The 24,600-nt window shown below is 40.5% G+C and overlaps 1 protein-coding gene across 1 annotated transcript in view; it reads left to right on the top strand.

Annotated features, from left to right (window-relative positions):
- Window positions 1-15,484, top strand: part of LOC117517993 (zona pellucida-like domain-containing protein 1) — a 31,192-nt gene extending 15,708 nt beyond the window's left edge. Inside the window, exons 5-12 of the mRNA XM_034179109.1 lie at window positions 2,187-2,259; window positions 3,275-3,372; window positions 3,650-3,736; window positions 6,522-6,690; window positions 7,526-7,634; window positions 7,764-7,788; window positions 13,125-13,210; window positions 15,318-15,484. Of these exons, the coding sequence (XP_034035000.1) occupies window positions 2,187-2,259; window positions 3,275-3,372; window positions 3,650-3,736; window positions 6,522-6,690; window positions 7,526-7,634; window positions 7,764-7,788; window positions 13,125-13,210; window positions 15,318-15,484 (814 nt within the window). The remainder of the gene's footprint in view (window positions 1-2,186; window positions 2,260-3,274; window positions 3,373-3,649; window positions 3,737-6,521; window positions 6,691-7,525; window positions 7,635-7,763; window positions 7,789-13,124; window positions 13,211-15,317) is intronic.
- The last annotated feature ends 9,116 nt before the right edge of the window (window positions 15,485-24,600 follow it).

Raw genomic sequence — 24,600 nt, 5'->3', positions numbered from 1 at the left:
GGTGAACTTCAAACGGGCCTGGACATGTGCTGGCTTGAGTAGGGGGACCTTGCTGCCCTGCAGGATTTTAAACCATGACAGCATCATGTGTTACTAATGTAATCTTTGTGACTGTGGTCCCAACTCTCTTCAGGTCATTGACCAGGTTCTCCTGTGTAGTTCTGAGCTTTCTCAGAATCATCCTTACCCCACAAAGTGAGATCTTGCATGGAATCCCAGACCGAGGGAGACTGATAGTCTGTGTTTCTTCCACTTTCTAATAAATAATCAGAACAGTTGTTGTCTTCTACTAAGCTGCTTGCCTGTTGTCCTGTAGTCCATCCCAGCCTAGTGCAGGTCTACAGTTTTGTCCCTGCTGTCCTTAGACAGCTCTTTGGTCTTGGCTATGGTGGACAGGTTGGAGTGTGATTGACTGAGTGTGTGAACAGGTGTCTTTTATACAAGTAACAAGTTCAAACAGGTGCAATTAATACAGGTAAAGAGTGCAGAATAAGAGGGCTTCTTAAAGAAAAATTAACAGGTCTGTGTGAGCCAGAATTCTTGTTGGTTGGTAGGGGGTCAAATACTTATTTGCAGCGGTAACATACAAATAAATTATATATATATATATTAAAAAAAAAATTCATACATTGTGATTTCTGGATTTTTTATATATTTTATTTTATTTTTTTTAGATTATGTCTCACAGTGGACATGCACCTAAGATGAAAATTTCAGACCCCTCCATGATTTCTAAGTGGGAGAACTTGCAAAATCGCAGGGTGTTCAAATATTTATTTTCCTCACTGTACCTTGAGACGACCTGTGTTGTGATTTGGCACTATATAAATCAGTTGAACTGAATTATTTACATACTCTCTTTACTTACTATCTTTGGCTGCTTACTTACTTTTCTATACAATAACGTTACAAAAATTAAACAAATGATAAAAAAAAAAGAACGACAGCAAAACGAAACACGGATGAATTGAGGTTTTCATTGTCCTTCGTTCAAATTTTTCAACAGTTCAAAAATCCTGACGAAGCGCCAGCTGCAGGAACGAAGCTGCACAAAGGTTAAACAATGCCAACGAAAGTCCAGATTTCTTGTTTCGTTAGGGTTTCGTTGCCGAGTGACTGGGTCATTACTAACTTACTTACTTTGCTTACTTACTTGCTTTACTCATTTTACTTACTCATTTTACTTACCTCAAGATGTTCACTGAATAATTAAAAATCCAGAGGGGCACTGATCCATGGGTCCATGTTCTAATTGCTCAGGATTTTATATGGCACTTTATGAAGAATCTGTAATCTTTCAATTTAATGTAAAATCCAGATAAAAAGGTGGAGCCACGAAGGAATTTATTGTTACCTCCATCAACCAATAGTATTAGAGATTACGAGATTGCAGTTGTCTGTGCACACAAAAACTAGAGGGATGTTAGTAACATTATGTGCAAGAGTTGGTTTCAGTTTGCAGTAAGATGTAGATCGGAATCTCTTCTGTTTTCCTTCTTTGTATCCACTACACTTTCTTGTGTCTGCTCCTGTATTTGCTCATGGTTACCACAGCAGATTCAATGTGGGCGACATGTTGATTTGCCACAAGTTTTACATCGGATGCGCTTCCTGCCACAACTCTGGATGTAAATGGATAATGGGGCATGGGATCCTAAGCAATGTGTTCCTTTCATCTATTTATTACTTTTTCATCATGAAGCAACCTTATGACATCACAAAGTGAGACACAAATTCTTCCTTTGTCAGTGTGTGGAGATAATAGTTTTGTGTTGTTTCAGCTCTCTGAGTGCATGTTCTTCTTTAAGAGCATGAGACAACTCCTTTTTACAGCAAAGAACTGCAGTCTGAGTGCCATTTCACTTTTTGATGATTAAACTGTTGGTAATTCAGTAAGAAAATGGTTAATATTCATACAAAAGGCTTCATCTGCTATCTGGACATCTTTGTGTAAATAGCGTGTTTGGGGAAGTTAAGTCACATAAATGAATTGCAGCTTGAATACACTTAAGAAAGCATCATGTTTCCATAAGTTGTCACGCTACACGGTGAAGCCACGGACCTCATGTTACGTCTTTCTCTTCTCACAAGGGTTTAAATCTCTGCTTGTGTTGTTCTCTCATGTATCAAATAGACAACGACCTAGTTGCTGCTTTGACCTGTAACTGACAGATCTTCTTGTGCAGGGCTGGAGTCACTCTGGCAGTCCAGGAGAATAATGGGAGTTTCATCAGTTCACTGACCATGCAGCTTTACTCGGTAACTGGAACATGATTCATGTTAATGGAGAAATTACTTTTTATCATGTTTTATGATGATATGTCACATGTAGCATATGCACTGTTGTACAAAAGTCTTAGCATCTACAACCCCAAATAAGAAAAAGTTGGGACAAGGGCAATTTAGAGCTAGTAATGATGTACAAATATAAAAACAAAGAATGATGTCAACAAATGATTGTAATAATGATTTGGTACAAAATAAGTATTCACGAAAGGCTGAGTCTTTGCGGAGAAAAGATGGGCAGCGGATCTCCAGTTTCTCAACAAATCTGTGAGAAAATCACTGAAACATTTAAAAACAATGTTGCTCAAAGAAAAATTGGAAAGGATTTGCATATTTCTCCCTCAACAGTACAAAATATCAATAAAGGATTCAAAGAATTTGGAGGAAAGTCACTGTGTAAAGGGAAAGGGCATCGTCAATGCCTAAATGTCTTTTATTGTGAGAAGGAACGGCAACATTACAAAGTTGTAAATGCTTTAGTGCCCCAGCTTTTTCTTTTTTTCATGTGGTGTAGGCCTGAAATACAGGAATGGATGTATATTAACAAATGAAATGAAGCTGACCACATAAAACATGAAATAACTTTGGTTCATACTGTCAGCAATGAAACAGAAGTCAAAGTAAATGTAAGAATCTCTGCAGGTTTTTTAAAATTTGTATTTCTATACCTTCTCAACATATTCTGATTAAGGCTTGTAATTTGACTGTCTGAATGTCTCAGTGGACAATCCAAAATCAGATTCTCAACTCCCCCACTGATGAGTTACGTAATTCTACAGAGTCCTACTTATGTCCAGATTTACATTTGCAAACCCATGTCAACAGAACCAGATAAATGATTCAATCATTTCATTATTCTTCATTAGGGAGGCAGCGAGCATCCTCTTCTGTATTACTGCTTGTCCAGATTTCGTATGGTACAAGCCAAAAATGGTGAAAATTGTCTTTAATGGCATATAACATGCACACTCCCTTTCTTCTTTCAAAGGACAATACCTACTCCTCCCCCCTGCATATCCCCGTAAGAGGTCTGCACCTGAAGACCAGGATCTTTGTAGAAGTGAAGGCACTCAACCTATCAAAGAGGTATGTCAGAGTCTTACCATTTTTAAAGATTCTTAAATAAATTAGTTCCACTTTCATCGCTAGTTAGATTACCACACATCCTTGCATGAGGAAGTGGGATCACAGTACCTTTCCTTGCCACCTCAGTTCCCCAACTGAAATCAGTCAGGTAGTCCTTTTACATGGGGGACATCAGGTGCCAGACTTTATGCACAGAAGACCAGTGATCTAACCACATTATCACATACACCTTATAACACTGTAATTTTGGGAGTACTAAATCCAGAAATGTTCACAGGTTCAATGTCCACCTGGACAGATGTTATGCCACTCCCACACCTTACGCCGTCAACAGCAGACAAATACATCATGATCTTTTTATTGGGTGAGTCATTGGTCAACATGCATCTTGGCTCACTGATGGAGGATAGCAAAACATTTTGACCACAGGTTTTAAAAAAAATTGGTCAGTTTTAAGATACAGTGAGGAAAATAAGTATTTGAACACCCTGCGGTTTTGCAAGTTCTCCAACTTAGAAATCATGGAGGGGTCTGAAATTTTCATCTTAGGTGCATGTCCACTGTGAGAGACATAATCTAAAAAAAAAAAAAAAAAAAAAATCCGGAAATCACAATGTATGATTTTTTAATAATTTATTTGTCTGTTACTGCTGCAACTAAGTATTTGAACACCTGTGATAATCAATGTTAATATTTGGTACAGTAGCCTTTGTTTGCAATTACAGAGGTCAAACGTTTCCTGTAGTTTTTCACCACGTTTGCACACACTGCAGCAGGGATTTTGGTCCATTACTCCATACAGATCTTCTCCAAATCTTTCAGGTTTGGAGTTTCAGCTCCATCCAAAGATTTTCTATTGAGTTCCAGTCTGGAGACTGGCCAGGCCACTCCAGGACCTTGAAATGCTTCTTACGGAGCCCCTTCTTAGTTGCCCTGGCTGTGTGTTTGGGGTCATTGTCATGCTGGAAGACCCAGCCATGACCCATCTTCAATGCTCTTACTGAGGGAAGGAGGTTGTTTGCCAAAATCTCGCAATACTTGACCCCATCCATCCTCCCTTTAATACGGTGCAGTCGTCCTGTCCCCTTTCCAGAAGAGCACCCCCAGAGTATGATGTTTCCACCCCCATGCTTCATGGTTGGGATGGTTTTCTTGGGGTTGTTCTCATCCTCTAAACATGGTAAGTGGAACTGATTCCAAAAAGCTCTATTCTGGTCTCATCTGACCACATGACCTTCTCCCATGCCTTCTCTGAATCATCCAGATGGTCAATGGTGAACTTCAAATGGGCCTGGACTTTGCTGGCTTGAGTAGGGGGACCTTGCTGCCCTGCAGGATTTTAAACCATGACAGCATCATGTGTTACTAATGTAATCTTTGTGACTGTGGTCCCAGCTCTCTTCAGGTCATTGACCAGGTCCTCCTGTGTAGTTCTGAGCTTTCTCAGAATCATCCTTACCCCACAAAGTGAGATCTTGCATGGAATCCCAGACCGAGGGAGATTAACAGTCATCTTGTGTTTCTTCCACTTTCTAATAAATAATCAGAACAGTTGTTGTCTTCTACCAAGCTGCTTGCCTGTTGTCCTGTAGTCCATCCCAGCCTTGTGTAGGTCTACAGTTTTGTCCCTGGTGTCCTTAGACAGCTCTTTGGTCTTGGCTATGGTGGACAGGTTGGAGTGTGATTGATTGAGTGTGTGAACAGGTGTCTTTTATACAGGTAACAAGTTCAAACAGGTGCAATTAATACAGGTAAAGAGTGCAGAATAAGAGGGCTTCTTAAAGAAAAATTAACAGGTCTGTGTGAGCCAGAATTCTTGCTGGTTGGTAGGTGATCAAATACTTATTTGCAGCGGTAACATACAAGGGTGATTCTTAGACTACGGGCACTTATTATGTCCTTTGATCATATTGTATGAAAAACAGAAAAAGGGGAAATTTCACACTTTTATAGTTATCTTTACAATGAAAGAAATTTGTTCTAGTAGTCTCTGATGACTTTTTCACCTTTTTTCAGCATCATTATATGCAAATATTGCCGTTTTGTGCTTGTCCCACACCCAGACTTTTGATCTTCAATGATAAAAATGAATGGTAAAGAAATGTTTTTTCTAATGTTTTAAAATATCTCTGAATAAAATATCAGTAATATTCAAAACATAATTGGGGTATTCAATGTCATACAACTGTTGTGATTTTTTTAAACAAAATGTAGTTGTCCCACACTATTGCCGTAATTTCAACCACAACACTGTAATGTCCCTTTAAATAGTTTGTATGAAAGATTGTTTGGGTAGTTTCTATGGAGATAAACAGTGACATCAGAGCACATGTATATAGCGCCAAATCACAACAAACAGTTGCCCCAAGGCGCTTTATATTGTAAGGCAATGGTGTGGTGGAAATTACATTTACAAGGCCAATAGTGCCCGTAGTTACAGAATCACCCACAAATAAATTATTTTAAAAAAATCATACATTGTGATTTCCGGATTGTTTTTTTTTTTTTTTTTAAAGTATGTCTCTCACAGTGGACAATCACCTAAGATGAAAATTTCAGACCCCTCCATGATTTCTAAGTGGGAGAACTTGCAAAACCGCAGGGTGTTCAAATACTTATTTTCCTCACTGTATTTGCATTCTCACAACTGATCTAATCAGCAAGACCAATGTTTCTCAGTGTTAGTCCTCAGGGACCAGTGATCCGCATACTTTCATTTCTCCTTGTTCTTTTCACGTGTCCCTAGAGACGTAAATATATTAAATTTCTCATTGTAAATGATATGATTCCCAGAAAGCCTTTTCTGGGAAACAGCCAAACAATTAATATTTTCATGTGAAATTTAAATACCAGGGTTCAGTTTGGTGTGTACTTTTGCAATTTGATAGATCTGGATCCAGATCAAAGTACATTTGGGAGTGATCAGTCATGTAGTAAACCTGTGGTTTAATTTATTTCAAGATGTATACTTTAGTGTTTGTTATTAACAATAATCAAATTCCTTCTCTTACAATGTCAAAGAAAATCTAAACTCCTTTACAAACAGTTGGATATCTTTAAGTAATGAATATTTCTCATCTTCTCTTGTCAGTAATACTTATACTTAATAAGAAAAAATGTGTTCAAATTCAGCATTTGTTTTTCTGAAGGTGTGAGCGGGATGGTCAGACAGTAATCAGAGTCAATGGACAGCAGCAGGTGGCTCGCTTCTCCTTTGAGGCATTCAGATTTACTGTACACAGTGATGCTGCTTATTCCACCTTCTATTTGCACTGTTTCACCAGGCTGTGTGAGCACAGCTACTGCTCCATGCTGCAGGTAATTATCTACTTTCTATCTATCTACTTTCATCTAGGTGTGCCCCAGGATTCAGTTCTTTGACCACTTCTTGTTACATTATACTGTATATCAACATTCTGAGATGTTCTGAGTAGAAATTTCTGATTCTATGCAGATGACACCATACTCATTTGTAAGAACATTAGCAGAATCCTTATGTTCAACAGAGTAATTTTTACCTGAGGCCATTAAATATGGCCATTGGGTATTGCGAAGACTTTGCGTCCGTCCGTCTGTCTGACTGTCTGTGCTCAGCATAAATTCAGTCCAATTACTCAAATTCACAGGGAACATTCACAGACCTTGGACAAGTTCAAAGATGGCTAACCTTGGCCTATCCTGTTTTTTGTTTTGAGTGGTAGAGGTGATAGCCAATCAGAGCAGAGCAGCACCATGATGTCAGTGGCAGTTCTCTCTAAAATTGCTTAATTTATGTGTTTATATAACATGTTTCTCATATATTCTGTAAAGGCTAGTGAGAAATAAACCTGATAACACCTCTAGAGTGATTTAAATGACATTTTGCAGATGTCAGTGTACACGCTAACGGCCACTAACTCAAGTCTAACTTCCACTCTTGTTAAAAGGTCATAAATGTAAATATTGTTTATGATTGATTGATAGAGGGGCTTTATTGAACATGTACAAACTGTAAGTAAGACAACAGAATCAGTAGTTCCAACCATATATGCTAATGGTAACTGTGGTTCAAATGTGCTATATAAATAATGGTACATTACACATCTGGAAATGTGTAAATTAGGAATGTGTAAACATCAGATTTTTTTCCCCTTTGGTTCCTGGCTCTTTGCAGAACTGCACTAACTCTAGGAGACGAAGGAGCATTGACGATGACGGCACAACCTCAGTGACCGACGTGGCGACCGTGACCTCGGGCCCCATTACCATCTACTTAGACAGCGGTGAGAATGAGAATGGGTTGCTATGTTGGTGCTACGTTAGCAGGTTATCGAGGACAAAGTAGATCAAAAATGACGTGTGAGGTATGTTTTGGTTGTAAATGTTCTAAATGTTCTTTTACTGTTTCACAGGGGATCCGCTGGCCTCTGCAGGTACGTAACCTCCAACCAGCTGCTGTTTCAATCAATCAATCAATTCAAATTTTTTTTTTTATATAGCGCCAAATCACAACAAACAGTTGCCCCAAGGCGCTTTATATTGTAAGGCAAGGCCATTCAATAATTACGTAAAACCCCAACGGTCAAAACGACCCCCTGTGAGCAAGCACTTGGCTACAGTGGGAAGGAAAAACTCCCTTTTAACAGGAAGAAACCTCCAGCAGAACCAGGCTCAGGGAGGGGCAGTCTTCTGCTGGGACTGGTTGGGGCTGAGGGAGAGAACCAGGAAAAAGACATGCTGTGGAGGGGAGCAGAGATCAATCACTAATGATTAAATGCAGAGTGGTGCATACAGAGCAAAAAGAGAAAGAAACACTCAGTGCATCATGGGAACCCCCCAGCAGTCTAAGTCTATAGCAGCATAACTAAAGGATGGTTCAGGGTCACCTGATCCAGCCCTAACTATAAGCTTTAGCAAAAAGGAAAGTTTTAAGCCTAATCTTAAAAGTAGAGAGGGTGTCTGTCTTCCTGATCTGAATTGGGAGCTGGTTCCACAGGAGAGGAGCCTGAAAGCTGAAGGCTCTGCCTCCCATTCTACTCTTACAAACCCTAGGAACTACAAGTAAGCCTGCAGTCTGAGAGCGAAGTGCTCTATTGGGGTGATATGGTACTATGAGGTTCCTAAGATAAGATGGGACCTGATTATTCAAAACCTTATAAGTAAGAAGAAGAATTTTAAATTCTATTCTAGAATTAACAGGAAGCCAATGAAGAGAGGCCAATATGGGTGAGATATGCTCTCTCCTTCTAGTCCCCGTTAGTACTCTAGCTGCAGCATTTTGAATTAACTGAAGGCTTTTCAGGGAACTTTTAGGACAACCTGATAATAATGAATTACAATAGTCCAGCCTAGAGGAAATAAATGCATGAATTAGTTTTTCAGCATCACTCTGAGACAAGACCTTTCTAATTTTAGAGATATTGCGTAAATGCAAAAAAGCAGTCCTACATATTTGTTTAATATGCGCTTTGAATGACATATCCTGATCAAAAATGACTCCAAGATTTCTCACAGTATTACTAGAGGTCAGGGTAATGCCATCCAGAGTAAGGATTTGGTTAGACACCATGTTTCTAAGATTTGTGGGGCCAAGTACAATAACTTCAGTTTTATCTGAGTTTAAAAGCAGGAAATTAGAGGTCATCCATGTCTTTATGTCTGTAAGACAATCCTGCAGTTTAGCTAATTGGTGTGTGTCCTCTGGCTTCATGGATAGATAAAGCTGGGTATCATCTGCGTAACAATGAAAATTTAAGCAATGCCGTCTAATAATACTGCCTAAGGGAAGCATGTATAAAGTGAATAAAATTGGTCCTAGCACAGAACCTTGTGGAACTCCATAATTAACCTTAGTCTGTGAAGAAGATTCCCCATTTACATGAACAAATTGTAATCTATTAGATAAATATGATTCAAACCACTGCAGCGCAGTGCCTTTAATACCTATGGCATGCTCTAATCTCTGTAATAAAATTTTATGGTCAACAGTATCAAAAGCAGCACTGAGGTCTAACAGAACAAGCACAGAGAAAGTCATGAAGTCATTACTAGTTAAAGTTAAAGGAATACTCGGCTCAATAGAGCTCTGACTCTTTGTCAGCCTGGCTACAGTGCTGAAAAGAAACCTGGGGTTGTTCTTATTTTCTTCAATTAGTGATGAGTAGTAAGATGTCCTAGCTTTACGGAGGGCTTTTTTTATAGAGCAACAGACTCTTTCTCCAGGCTAAGTGAAGATCTTCTAAATTAGTGAGACGCCATTTCCTCTCCAACTTACGGGTTATCTGCTTTAAGCTGCGAGTTTGTGAGTTATACCACAGAGTCAGGCACTTCTGATTTAAAGCTCTCTTTTTCAGATGAGCTACAGCATCCAAAGTTGTCTTCAATGAGGATGTAAAACTATTGACGAGATACTCTATCTCACTTACAGAGTTTAGGTAGCTACTCTGCACTGTGTTGGTATATGGCATTAGAGAACATAAAGAAGGAATCATATCCTTAAACCTAGTTACAGCGCTTTCTGAAAGACTTCTAGTGTAATGAAACTTATTCCCCACTGCTGGGTAGTCCATCAGAGTAAATGTAAATGTTATTAAGAAATGATCAGACAGAAGGGAGTTTTCAGGGAATACTGTTAAGTCTTCAATTTCCATACCATAAGTCAGAACAAAATCTAAGATATGATTAAAGTGGTGGGTGGACTCATTTACATTTTGAGCAAAGCCAATTGAGTCTAATAATAGATTAAATGCAGTGTTGAGGCTGTCATTCTCAGCATCTGTGTGGATGTTAAAATCGCCCACTATAATTATCTTATCTGAGCTAAGCACTAAGTCAGACAAAAGGTCTGAAAATTCACAGAGAAACTCACAGTAACGACCAGGTGGACTATAGATAATAACAAATAAAACTGGTTTTTGGGACTTCCAATTTGGATGGACAAGCCTAAGAGTCAAGCTTTCAAATGAATTAAAGCTCTGTCTGGGTTTTTGATTAATTAATAAGCTGGAATGGAAGATTGCTGCTAATCCTCTGCCTCGGCCCGTGCTACGAGCATTCTGGCAGTTAGTGTGACTCGGAGGTGTTGACTCATTTAAACTAACATATTCATCCTGCTGTAACCAGGTTTCTGTAAGGCAGAATAAATCAATATGTTGATCAATTATTATATCATTTACTAACAGGGACTTAGAAGAGAGAGACCTAATGTTTAATAGACCACATTTAACTGTTTTAGTCTGTGGTGCAGTTGAAGGTGCTATATTATTTTTTCTTTTTGAATTTTTATGCTTAAATAGATTTTTGCTGGTTATTGGTGGCCTGGGAGCAGGCACCGTCTCTACGGCGATGGGGTAATGAGGGGATGGCAGGGGGAGAGAAGCTGCAGAGAGGTGTGTAAGACTACAACTCTGCTTCCTGGTCCCAACCCTGGATAGTCACGGTTTGGAGGATTTAAGAAAATTGGCCAGATTTCTAGAAATGAGAGCTGCTCCATCCAAAGTGGGATGGATGCCGTCTCTCCTAACAAGACCAGGTTTTCCCCAGAAGCTTTGCCAATTATCTATGAAGCCCACCTCATTTTTTGGACACCACTCAGACAGCCAGCAATTCAAGGAGAACATGCGGCTAAACATGTCACTCCCGGTCCAATTGGGGAGGGGCCCAGAGAAAACTACAGAGTCCGACATTGTTTTTGCAAAGTTACACACCGATTCAATGTTAATTTTAGTGACCTCCGATTGGCGTAACCGGGTGTCATTACTGCCGACGTGAATTACAATCTTACCAAATTTACGCTTAGCCTTAGCTAAGACATTTCCTTCAATGTCGCCTGCTCTGGCCACCGGAAGACAATTGACTATGGTTGCTGGTGTCGCTAACTTCACATTTCTCAAAACAGAGTAGCCAATAATCAGAGTTTGATCCTCGGCGGGTGTGTTGTCGAGTGGGGAAAAACGGTTAGAAATGTGAACGGGTTGGCGGTGTACACGGGGCTTCTGTTTAGAACTACGCTTCCTCCTCACAGTCACCCAGTCGGCCTGCTTTCCCGGCTGCTCGGGATCTGCCAGAGGGAAACTAACGGCGGCTAAGCTACCTTGGTCCGCACCGACTACAGGGGCCTGGCTAGCTGTAGAATTTTCCACGGTGCGGAGCCGAGTCTCCAATTTGCCCAGCCTGGCCTCCAAAGCTACGAATAAGCTACACTTATTACAAGTACCATTACTGCTAAAGGAGGCCGAGGAATAACTAAACATTTCACACCCAGAGCAGAAAAGTGCGGGAGAGACAGGAGAAGCCGCCATGCTAAACCGGCTAAGAGCTAGTAGCTGCGCTAAGCTAGCGGATTCCTAAAAACACACAAAGTGAATAATGTGTAAATAATTTAGAGGTGATTCAGCAGAGGGAGTGCTTTAGTTAAGGCACGTGAAGATTACACTGTGAAATAAATCGTTATCTAGGTAACTAGATCAATCTAACTGTGCAGATTAAACAGCTAACAGATACAGCAAAACACTGCTGTGCTCCGGAACAGGAAGTGATACAATACCGCAGTGAGAGCCAACCACCAGTAGAGACAAGCAAGCGCTGTCAAAAACTTTACAAGGATAAACTTGCTACCAAATGCTACAGTGTATATATTCTATATTGCATAGTTCTTTCTATCGATTTGAGCTTCACTGTCTTATGACAGTTGGGTAAATGCTGTCCCTGAATCTGCGTGTTTTGCAACTCAGGCTACAGTACTGTCTACCTGAGGGCAGGAGGGAAAATAGATTGTTAAAGGGATGTGAAGTGTCCCTGATTATCCTTCTTGTCCTGGATAAGCAGCGCTGTTCTGCCAGTTCACCAATGGTTGGCAGCCTGGCCTAATAATCTTCTCTACTGCTCTCATGACCCTCCCCAGTGCCTTCCTGTCTGCAACGCTGCTACTTTGATGCCACAGAGAGATAAAACCCCCTGACACTTGCACAACTTTAATCCACACGCTCTGCCGTGCATGAGAATAAACTCATCTCAAACTCATTGTAAACTGTGCGCAGCTTCGTGCAAGTGCGCAAAGAAAATTTTGAAATGTTCAAAATCTCCATCACACATTAAGTACATGAACTTCACCTGAACAATACACAAGCAACTCAAAAACACTGCATATGAGTGCGAGTGATTGCGTCAGTGCGCCACATCAGAGAGCAGCTCATCTAAAAGATTATAACGAGATGTTAAATCTATCATCAATGTACTTTTACAGCTGCACATAAGAAGGGATGAACATGCAACTGTTTTACCAAGCCATGACAATATAAACATGACAAATAATGACCTTTTTAGACGCTTCCAAATGCGTTCCCCACCTCAAGCATGAGAGAGAAAAGCTGCAGCTTTAACAGCCGCCTGTGATTAGAGGCGTTTTCAACAGCCAACTCGGAGAGCAAATTATTAATCCGCTATGAAATAATTATTTTATATATGCAGCGCACAACACATGGCAGCAAGTGGAACAAAGAGTGGCATCCAGCTGGGAACACAGCGGTTGGGATCGTCACAACGATGTGCATGGATCATAGCCGTCCAAGTGTCAGGGCACCTATACTACTAGTTAGTACACTCTCTATTGTTCATCATTAGAAGGAGTTGAGGACAGCCGAGCACAAACTGAGGCCTGTTTGTCAAAAGTCCAGTATCCTATTTAGTGATGGGGGGGTGTTCAGTCCCAGTGGGCCCAGTTTGTCAATCAGATCAACCAGCAGCATCTGGACCCATGCAATTTTCCCCTCCAGGTATTCCATCGACAGGTGGAGAGCAGTGGATAAGGCATCCTCAGCAGAGCGGTTTGGTCGGGGGTGTAGGGGGTCGAATGTGGGAGGTAAAATGGAGGTGATGTGTTCTTTTATTAGTCTTTCAAAGCACTTCATGATTATGGAAGTGAAAGCTACAGGGCGGTAATTGTTAAGGGTGGTAATGGAGGGTCTTTTGGGCACTGGCATGATGGCTTAAGTTTTGAAGCACAAAGGCACAACTGCTTGACCCAGAGAAACTTAATTTCACTTCTCAAATATCACTGTGTTTGTCGGCTATATGATATATTTAACTGAAATTGCTGATCCAAACAACCAGTGATTTATAAAGGAAAATCATGGAAATCATCAGGGGTCCCCAAACCTTTACATACAACTGTAGAATGAATAAGTCAACCAAGCAGTATGAGCGGAGGCTAGGTTTACCCATAACTCCTTTGGGCATCTGTGTGTTGATGCTCAAATCTTCAGAATTTTAAAATTAACAGATATGTGTTCTATACTTTGTACATGTTGAGTTTACATTAATGTAGTTATTCATCTGGATTCATTTGATTTATAAATCAAAACCATAAGTCAAACCTGCTTTCTTTTTCAAGACGTCTGCCTCACGGCTGGACCGCTGTATGTTGTCAAGGGTAATGACTTTTTTTTTTTTTTGGCAGTCTGGTGGTCAGGCCCCTTCTGCTGGGTATAATTGAGCTCAGCTCCTCTCAGCTACCTCACTGCTGCAAAATACATAGCAGACAGGAGCCAACAGGGTTTATAAATGTTTTTCATCGTTACTAATTATGTAGAAAAACGTTAGCGGTCTAAAGGTTATCAGAACTAACTTTATCGGAAGCTAATTGGTTCGCTGATGGTTTTTGAAGTTAGCTGAAAAGCTAGTCCGCTAACAAAAAAGTTAGCTTCGCTAATTAGTAGTTAGCAGATTAGTGGAACTGTGCCCACCACTGTGATTAGTTGTCATTTAACATTTCTAATTGAAATTGTAATCCACATCATTGAATTTTAAGCAACAGTGTATTTCAGTCTTGGAATAGCAGCACAGTTTCGTTTGAACCCAGTGTTTAGAGACTGTTATTTCTGCAAAAGGAGGATCTACTAAATATTGATGTATTTTTTTCTGTTGGGGTGCCCAAATTTATGCATCTGTCTAATTTTGTTTAAAGAATTATTGCACACTTTCTGTAAATCCTATAAACTTAATTTTACTTCTCAAATAGCACTGTTTATCTGCTATATGATATATTTAACTGAAATTGCTGATCCAAACAACCAATCATTTATAAAGAAAAATCATGGAAATCATCAGAGGTGCCCAAACATTTATATACCACTGTATTTGCTTTCAGTTTGAGTTTGAGGAAAATAACATTTTTAACTCATTTATCTAAAGTTGTGTAACTGGTGTGTCACTCAGACAGCAAAATTAAGAACTTATTTAATCAACAGCTGCCTGCTTGTTTAAACATCACTGGAGAAACACGTATATAAGGCAACCCGAATTAAAGGAGAAATACCACTTTTAACAACCTGGACCTCATTTCTGGCATAAAATATGGTTGTTTACTCACCAATATAAGTTTAGTGTCATTAGAAGTCCATAGATCAAACGACGTGTTCAGTTAAAATCTGAGGTACACATTTTTCTTCTTCTACTAAGGTGGATTAGAACATTTTGTGGTACACAGCACCAACTACTGGACAGGAGGAACCTAGCAGTCAATGTGACTCACTGATTTCAAAATGCAGCTCTTTCAACCAGATGTGCGGTGCCGTGAAATGTCAATCATCTGTGTCAATCAGATTTCAGGGGAGTCCAGTGCAACCCTGGCCTCTGTTCTAGCTCCACCCATGCCAGGAAGTGTTCAACATTTGACATTTCCTTTTTCACTGTGACAGAAAATTTGGCACTTCCTGTTTGATGGTGAGCTTGCCAGCGAGTTCCCGTGAGATTCCATGGGATCTCGTCTGTCAATCCAGGAAGTGTTTAACATTTGAACATTTCTTGTTTTACTGTGGATTCAAAATTTGGCACTTCCTGTTTAGGACTCCCTGTACCATGAGCGAGCTTCACCCTGCTGTGCCCCACTTCACTCGTATTATAAAATTGTATTCATTAAAAGTCCAGAATGTGAAAGCAAACTGTACATTTGTATTTTTTCTCCTCAGATGCCTTTCAGAATCACATGGACAGTGCAGTGGTGAGCGTGTCAATCGTAGCCACCATCATCAGTGTGTTCTGCATCACTTTGCTGGCTTTCATCATATATCAGCGACACCACAACTCCCACGACAGTTTTGACAGGACAATTCTCTACATTCAGGAGTCAGAATGAACAGTCTAATCGTCATCACGTTTACTGTGGAATCATTGCTCTGACAGAAAGTCCTGTTTTCTGAGGCTAATGTTTCATATACACACACATGTATATATATATATATATATATATATATATATATATATATATATATATATATATATATATATATATATATATATATATATATATACGAGGTCTATTAGAAAAGTATCCGACCTTATTATTTTTTTCAAAAACCATATGGATTTGAATCACGTGTGATTACATCAGACAACTGAGTGGACACCATTCGATAAATTCAGCTGGTTTTCGGTAAACATTTTAACGGCTGATGAGAGATTTTGGTCTGGTAGTGTCGCTTTAAGGACGGCCCACGGTGCCTGATGGCGATCTGCGCTTCGAGGCGGCAGCATCTTGCCGTTTCAAGTTGAAAACTTCCACATTTCAGGCTCTGTTGACCCAGGAAGTCAGAGAATAGAGAACTTTCATAAGAAGTTGGCATGAGGAGTTTATTCGGACATTCCATTGTTAACGGACATTTTGTAATGAATGAACGTGCGGGCAGAGTCGCATGTCGGGCCGGACCCGACCACGGGGGGTCGCGACAGGAAAAACACCTCCGTTTGAAACCTTAACGGACAAGTTGGAACATGCCCAAGCTGTTAAACAATTTCTCAGTTACTCACTTGTTGAAAGCCATCAAAAGCTGCCTGAATTTTACAAATGGTTTTCAACACGGAGGTGTTTTTCCTGTCGCGGCGCACACAGATTCGCCGAGTCGTTTCCGTGACAACTCGGCGAATCTGTGTGCGCGCACGTCTTTCATTACAAAATGTCCTTAAACAGTGGAATGTCCGCATAAAGTCCTCATGCTGGCCTCTTCTGAATCTTCTCTGTTCTCTCACGACATCCTGGGTGAATTAAGCCTTAAATTAGGATGTTTTCAGGTTGAAACAGGCCGACGACGGCGCCTGGAAGCACTGCGCGACGTCCCACTCCGTGGGAAGTCCTTACACCGACAGAAACACCCCATAATCTCTCATCAGCCGTTAAACTTTTCACCGAAAACCAGCTTAATTTCTCGAATAGTGTCCACTCGGATATTCTGCACAGGTCCAGAAAAAATTTTGATAAAGCAACGCGCGCCGTCTCGAGCAACGTGTGAAACAAAGGAATTCAGCCGAGAGGGCGGGACAACATCTCACTCAAGGCCTGCCCACAGGGAAATGACGTCACCGACGCATGAAAAAACTCACGCATGCGCACGAGGCAAGCATGATTGGTGTAATCGCACGTCATTCAAATCCATATAGTTTTTAAAAAAAAATAAAAAGGTAGGATACTTTTCTGATAGACCTCGAACCCTATATATATATATATATATATATATATATATATATATATATATATATATATATATATATATATATATATATATATATATATAATATGTGGTGTGTGTGTGTGTGTGTGTGTGTGTGTGTGTGTGTGTGAAAGTACAAACTACGATCTGGTAGAATCAGAGAATCTACTAGTTGACATAAACAGGTTTGAAAGGCTTCAAAATTTACCCATCCTCACCTGTGATTTGTTTGCTTGTAATCAGTGTGTGTGTATAAAAGGTCAGTGAGTTTCCTGACAGACCTTTGCATCTTTCATCCAGTGCTGAGTCATAGGGAAAGCAAGGGAAAGAAAAAGAATTATCAAATAAAAGGTAATTGAACTGTATAAAACAGGAAAGGGATATAAAAAGATATCCAAGGACCTAACACTGCCAATCAACAGTGTTCAAACTCTCATCAAGAAGTGGAAATGAGGGATTCTGTTGGAACCAAATCATGGTCCAGTAGACAAAATCTTCAGCATTCTTATTCTGGCCTTTTGCCTGAGACCAATTTGCCATGAAGACCCTACCAGGAGCACAAAGGCTCCAGACAACACAGCTCTCAGGTTCATAGGGACACACAAACCTTTCCACCACGATAAGGTGATGGTTCCTGGAGAGGAATTTTACTCAGTAAAATTTAAATTTTACTGTGTGTGTATATATATATATATATATATCTTTGTACAAGGTTATCAGCTAACTGTATGATGATGAGCTATAAATTAAAAATTAAAGCTTTTGTCACCACTTCAACCTTATTTCTTTCACTCAGCCTGGATGACACACAGTCCAGTCCAAAGGTATATAGACAGTGACGATTTATCTAATTTTGCGTCTTTCCATCACCACAATGGAGTTGAAATTTAACAGACAGACAAATAATAAATGCCAATGATTTTATTATGTTCTTGGCAGATTTTATATATATATATATATATATATATATATATATATAAAGGTTGTTGTCCAAATACTTGTGAACCAGACTGCAAAACAAAGCATCCTCTGTTTGTTACGGGGATGCAACAAAGAATTCCGGTTCATCAGACAGAAGCAGCAGTGCTGTGCTATATGTAGTTTTCGCACATTTCTTTAGTCTTTTGCATAATTTTGTACTTTGATAATGGCTAGAGGAATTATGGGCTGTGATTATTTGTGATATTAATGGTGCGCTCTGGGATTTTTCAATCGGCATCTATTTATAAACACTGAGGGATCATCTTTCCACTCAGTGTAGATTTAAGCCCATTTTTACATCAGGCCTACATAGAGTTGCGTAATGTGGGGTACTGACTATGCAGAGTTTATGCAGCCCTATGTGGTAATACGCTGAGGAACTTTGCTGGCAGTGAAACTTCAGAACCATGGAAGAACAAGAGGTGGCCCAAGCTAAGATCACTAAGGTTATAAACACTAACTGATGCTGCAAATCACGAAATCACAAACGACCAGATAGCACTGGTATAAGCATAAAGCGCAACCAATATTTAGTGTTTTGTGGCAGCAGCGAACCTGGGATCGAATCCGGGTGACAGCATTAATGACATTAACGGTTGTTTTTCTCATTTATTTAATTTTTCTCATCATCACCCAGGCTTCTAAAGTTTGCTAAATTAAGTACATTTACATATTTGATGTTAATTTTGCAATGCAATATTTACAAGTAACAACAAGACTGAATGGGAAGATGTATGCTCATAACCGCCTTTATGCTTGAAGTGGGATCATTAAATCAAATTTCAATTTTACACATTTATCTTGCGCTTAAACACTGCTTGAAATTATTCCTGAAAGCTTCGTTACTGCCCCAATATGCTAATTCAGTTGATGAATTAGATGTGAATTTTGAAGGATGATCAACATCCTTGTGGTCCTGACAGCTTATTGTTGACATTTTTCTCATCATCTGTCTTAAAATGTGCAAATTTTGCAACTTTGTAATTTGTTAATTCAATAAATGTATATTTTTTACACATGTATCTTGCAATGTAACATTTAAAAGCAACAATAAAAATAAATAAGAATTCATTCAGTCATTGATTTTCTTTACCTGCTTACTAAGGGTCATGGTGTGGGGCTGGAGTCTGTCCCAGCAGACACAGGGTGAGAGACAGGGTCCACCCTGGACAGGACACCGGTCTATCACAAGGTGTAAAGTAAAGCAAAGTAAAGTAAAGTCAGCTGTACTGTCATTCTGCTCCATACAGGACATGTAGTAGATGAACGAAATGTCATTTCATACATAGCCTGAGTGCAAAAAACGCACAACATTTGAAACACAAATCAAATATCAAACATGACATCAAAACAAAACAATATCTAACAGGGTAAAAGACAAGACAAATAGTGCAAGAGTCACATAACAGAATACAACAGGTGCAAGACAGGTAGACAGTGTAAAACATATAATCACCTGGGCAGCAGGGCAGAAACTGTGGAGGAGTACAGCACCAGAATGAGGTACTCAGGTAAATAGTAATAATAAATAGCAGTTATGCTGTGAGAAAGAAAAGACTCAAAAAGTGGTTGGAGAACTGACATGAAGTCACAAAAGATAGTTCTGTACTGTACTATCGCTGGTAACATCATAATAGCTGTTTCCTGTCGTGTCACTGGATTTCTATGTTATGTGGAAAACACCAGTACTTGAAGGTTTTGGAAACATTCCAGTCCGAGTTAAAGACTGATTATAAACGTCGAATCAAACATTTGTCCCGATATATATAAGAATCCAAGATTCCTAATACAGGGAGCACAGAATATCCTTTTCATGTGCCAACCTTATATTAGAATTTCCTTTTCATCAGAGATCATCAGGTCAGTGATTGGATGGATGATGGAAAATCTGGAGAATGTGTCAGGGACACAATGTCCACACAAATGTACTTAATCAGTAAAGCAAAATGGTGATTTTATTATTATTGTTACTACTACAGCAGACCTGTTCATAAAATTGTTGCGTCATACTGCAACACACCCCTCGGCTTCTGTAATTTCACTTGCTTCCAGTTGTTGGAACTTTTCCCCCTTAACTTTCCTTTTGAAATTTCTCTACTTTGGCTTCCATTTTATTATTATGTCTACCAAGGACGTAATAAAATCATCAATGTTTATTTGTGCTTGATTGAGAAACATGATACTTGGTGCAAAGAACTGAAGCACATAGCTGAGAAAATGTGCCAAATTATACGTTTTCCCACAAGGTTAAATGGATTGCCAACTTACCATAAACTTGGATTGCGGAAGAAGAACAGCGCCACAAGGTAGATAGCGGCGAGAATGGATGGGGTCTATTACTGGAAGTATTGAATGAAACTCTTCTTGTCCACTGTAGTTTTTGGGAAGCCTTTTTAGTCATTATGTAATTTCTCCTATCAATCCAAGTGAACTTAGTAATCCTTTAGGTTCTTAATTTGTGTCAGGCCTATTTAAATCCTACTTCCCTCTCAGCTGAAGTTGATACCCTCTTCCAGTGTGAAAATTTCAGTAATACAGCTGGTTCTTACATTACCTATCTGCCCCCCCCCCCCCCCGCCCCCCCCAAAAAAATCACAATCAGGGTCAGACAGATCCACATATCAATATTAAATAAAAGGACAAATATATCGCTAGTATGTAATTTCATGTCCTTGAAGCAGAAGATAAATAAAACTACACAATGACATTGGGGCTTGTGTTAGCCTGTCGTGCCCACTGATCTGAATATAACACTGGATAGCTCATTGGTCCACACACTCCGTACAAACCGCTATAGCAAACAGGTGGCCATCTTACCACTCGCAAGTTATACGGATCGCACATAGACGGCTTATTAGAACATCAGCAATTTCAAGTAATAACTGAGCTGATTCTCTCATTTCCTTATTTTTGTTCTCCAGATAATGTAACCTTCATCCCTCCTGATCTATGTCTGCCATGATTAGCTATTTGATTTATTTCATTTCTTTCTTTTACTGCTTTGACACTTTCTCCCCTTATGTTCTCAATTACACGATGAGATCTGAGTAATTGCACATGAAGGCACTTTTTAAAACAAAATAGCAAAGAATAAAGTTGCATGCGCCTGGTTAAAGATACAGTAAGGAAAATAAGTATTTGAACACCCTGCAGTTTTGCAAGTTCTCCCACTTAGAAACCATGGAGGGGTCTGAAATGTTCAGCTTAGGTGCATGTCCACTGTGAGAGACAATCTAAAAAAAAAAAAATAAAAAAAAAATCTGGAAATCACAATGTATGATTTTTTAATTATTTATTTGTACGTTACTGCTGCAAATAAATATTTGAGCACCTGCCATTCAGCAAGAATTCTGGCTCACACAGACCTGTTAATTTTTCTTTAAGAAGCCCTCTTATTCTGCACTCTTTACCTGTATTAATTGCACCTGTTTGAACTTGTTACCTGTATAAAAGACACCTGTTCACACACTCAATCAATCACACTCCAACCTGTCCACCATAGCCAAGACCAAAGAGCTGTCTAAGGACACCAGGGACAAAACTGTAGACCTGCACAAGGCTGGGATGGACTACAGGACAACAGGCAAGCAGCTTGGTAGAAAACAACAACTGTTATGATTATTTATTAGAAATTGAAAGAAACACAAGATGACTGTCAATCTCCCTCGGTCTGGGAATCCATGCAAGATCTCACTTTGTGGGGTAAGGATGATTCTGAGAAAGCTCAGAACTACACTGGAGGACCTAGTCAATGACCTGAAGAGAGCTGGGACCACAGTCACAAAGATTACATTAGTAACACATGATGCTGTCATGGTGTAAAATCCTGCAGTGCAGCAAGGTCCCCCTGCTCAAGCCAGCACATGTCCAGGCCCATTTGAAGTTCACCAGTGACCATCTGGATGATCCAGAGGAGGCATGGGAGAAGGTTATGTGGTCAGATGAGACCAGAATAGAGCTTTTTGGAATCAACTCCACTTACCATGTTTAGAGGATGAGAACAACCCCCCCCAAAAAACCATCCCAACTGTGAAGCATGGGGGTGGAAACATCATATTCTGGGGGTGCTCTTCTGCAAACAGGACAGGATGACTGCACCGTATTGAAGGGAGGATGAATGGGGTCATGTATTGCAAGATTCTGGCAAACAACCTCCTTCCCTCAGTAAGAGCATTGAAGATGGGTCATGGCTAGGTCTTCCAACATGACAATGACCCCAAACACACAGCCAGGGCAACTAAGGAGGGACTCCGTAAGAAGCATATCAAGGTCCGGGAGTGATCTGGCCAGTCTCCAGACCTGAACTCAATAGAAAATATTTGAAGGCAGCTGAAACTCCAACCCTGAAAGATCTGGAGAAGATCTGTATGGAGGAGTGGACCAAAATCCCTGTTGCAGTGTGTGAAAACTTGGTCAAGAACTACAGGAAACATCTGACCTCTGTAATGGCAGACAAATGTTTCTTTACCAATTGTTAAGCTCTGTTTTTGTCAGGGGTCAAGTACTTATTTTATGCAATAAAATACATGACATCACAAACTTCCGGGGTTGTGATGCTCCAACAGTGGACCTGAGTGCACCACTGGCAGAGGAGCTAAACAGCTTCTTTGCTCGGTTTGGATCTTCCCAGCTGCACTCACCTGCTCCTGCCCTCCCCCGCCCCCACCTGGTCCCCGCACCACTCCACTCACTGTAAAAGAGCATGATGTCAGGCGAATGCTCCTCGCAGTGAACCCCAGGAAAGCTGCTGGTCCAGACGGAGTACCCGGCAAGGTGCTCAGAGCGTGTGCCAACCAGCTCGTCCCCACCTTCACCAGGATCTTCAACCTCTCCCTGGACCAAGCAGTCATCCCGTCCTGCCTGAAAACCTCCACCATAATCCCGGTGCCGAAGAAGTCTCCCATCACCAGCCTGAATGATTACCGCCCGGTGGCCCTCACTCCGGTAATCATGAAGCGCTTGGAGAAACTGGTTCTTCAGCACATCAAGGACCACCTCCCCCCAGACCTCGACCAAACAGATCCACAGAGGACGCCATCGCCGTAGCTGTCCACTCTGCTCTAAACCACCTGGAGCAGCCGCAGAGCTACGTCCAAATGCTCTTTGTGGTTTATAGTTCTGCCTTCAACACAACAATCCCAGACAGACTCACCACAAAACTGGACACTCTCGGCTTCCACCCTCTCACATGCGCCTGGATTAAAGACTTTCTTTCCAACCGTCCCCAGACTGTGAGACTCGGCTCCCACCTCTCCTCCACCCACACGCTGAGCATCGGCTCTACACAGGGCTGCCTGCTGAGCCCCCTCCTCTACTTCCTCTACACCTACAACTGCAGACCGGCCCACAAGAACAACCTTATCGTCAAGTTTGCAGACGATATCACAGTGGTCGGTCTCATCTCCGGAGGTGATGAGGCTGCCTACAGAGAGGAGATCCAGCAGCTGGCAGCCTGGTGCTCAGAGAACAACCTCGCTCTGAACACTAGGAAGACCAGAGAGATCATCATTGACTTCAGGAAACACTGCATCGACCCTGCCCCCCTTCTCATCAACGGCGAGCGTGTGGAAAGGGTCCACACCTTCAGGTATCTCGGCGTTCTCATCTCAGACTGCATCTCCTGGTCCAACAACATCTCCTCTATCCTCAAGAAGGCTCAGCAGTGGCTACACTTCCTGAGACTCCTCAGGAAGTACAACCTCAACACTGACCTGCTGCTGGCCTTCTACCGCTCATCCATTGAGAGCCTGCTGACATACTGCATCACAGTATGGTTTGGCAGCTCCACCGCTGCTGACAGGGAGATAATGCAGAGGGTTGTTAAGGCAGCACAGAAGATCATCGGCCGCCCTCTCCCCTCCCTGTTGGACATTTACACCTCCCGCTGCCTCAGTAGAGCCAAAGCGATCTCCAAAGACTGCTTTCACCCTGGCTCTGCCCTGTTTGACCTGATGCCCTCAGGGAGGCGCTATAGGCTCACAAGGACAAAAACAAACAGACTGAAAAACAGTTTCTTCCCCAAAGCCATAACCACATTGAACTCTAGCATGCACTGATCCTCCTAGTGCAATCCTAACCATGTGCAATAACCCAATCACCCATGGACAATATACATTTCTGTGCAATATATTTATATCCTAGCCGCACCTTGCACTAGTGTCAATTGTATATATATTTTTCCTTACATTGCTGAATTTTTCTTTATATCTTGTTTTTGATACATATTCTTGCACTATTTTTATTCTATTTTATTGCACTGCAACTGGATGGCCCTAATCCCATTGTACCAATGTATAATGACAATAAAAGGCATTCTGATTCTGATTCTTCTGATTCTGATAAAATGCAAATTAATTATTTAAAAATCATACAATGTGATTTTCTGGATTTTTTTTTTTTTTTTTTTTTTTTAAATTCTGTCTGTCACAGTTGAAGTGTACCTATGATAAACATTACAGACCTCTCCATTCTCCCCACTGTAACTTCATGAAGACGGGTCACAAAGGCTGAACAAAAATTAAGTTACGACACAACAATAATTTAGCATTTGTTTGTCCTCATTGAATAAACTTATTAGAAAATAAAAAAAACGTGTAGTTCATGCAGTTTCTCTTTATGAATACATTTGCTGAAGATCTAAGGGTTTAACCCTCTTGGTCTCAGCCATCATATATGGTCATATATGGTCTCATGGCTGAGACCAAGCTTTACTAAATTATAAATAACTTTTTAATGATATGAGATAGAAACTTTGTTTTTTGCTGAAAAGTTAACTCCACGGACTTTC

This window comes from Thalassophryne amazonica, chromosome 9 (genome assembly GCF_902500255.1).
Source record: "Thalassophryne amazonica chromosome 9, fThaAma1.1, whole genome shotgun sequence".
NCBI classification, from domain to species: domain Eukaryota; kingdom Metazoa; phylum Chordata; class Actinopteri; order Batrachoidiformes; family Batrachoididae; genus Thalassophryne; species Thalassophryne amazonica.
The sequence above is the reverse complement of the archived record's forward strand: the minus strand, read 5'-3'. Positions and strand labels throughout refer to the sequence as shown.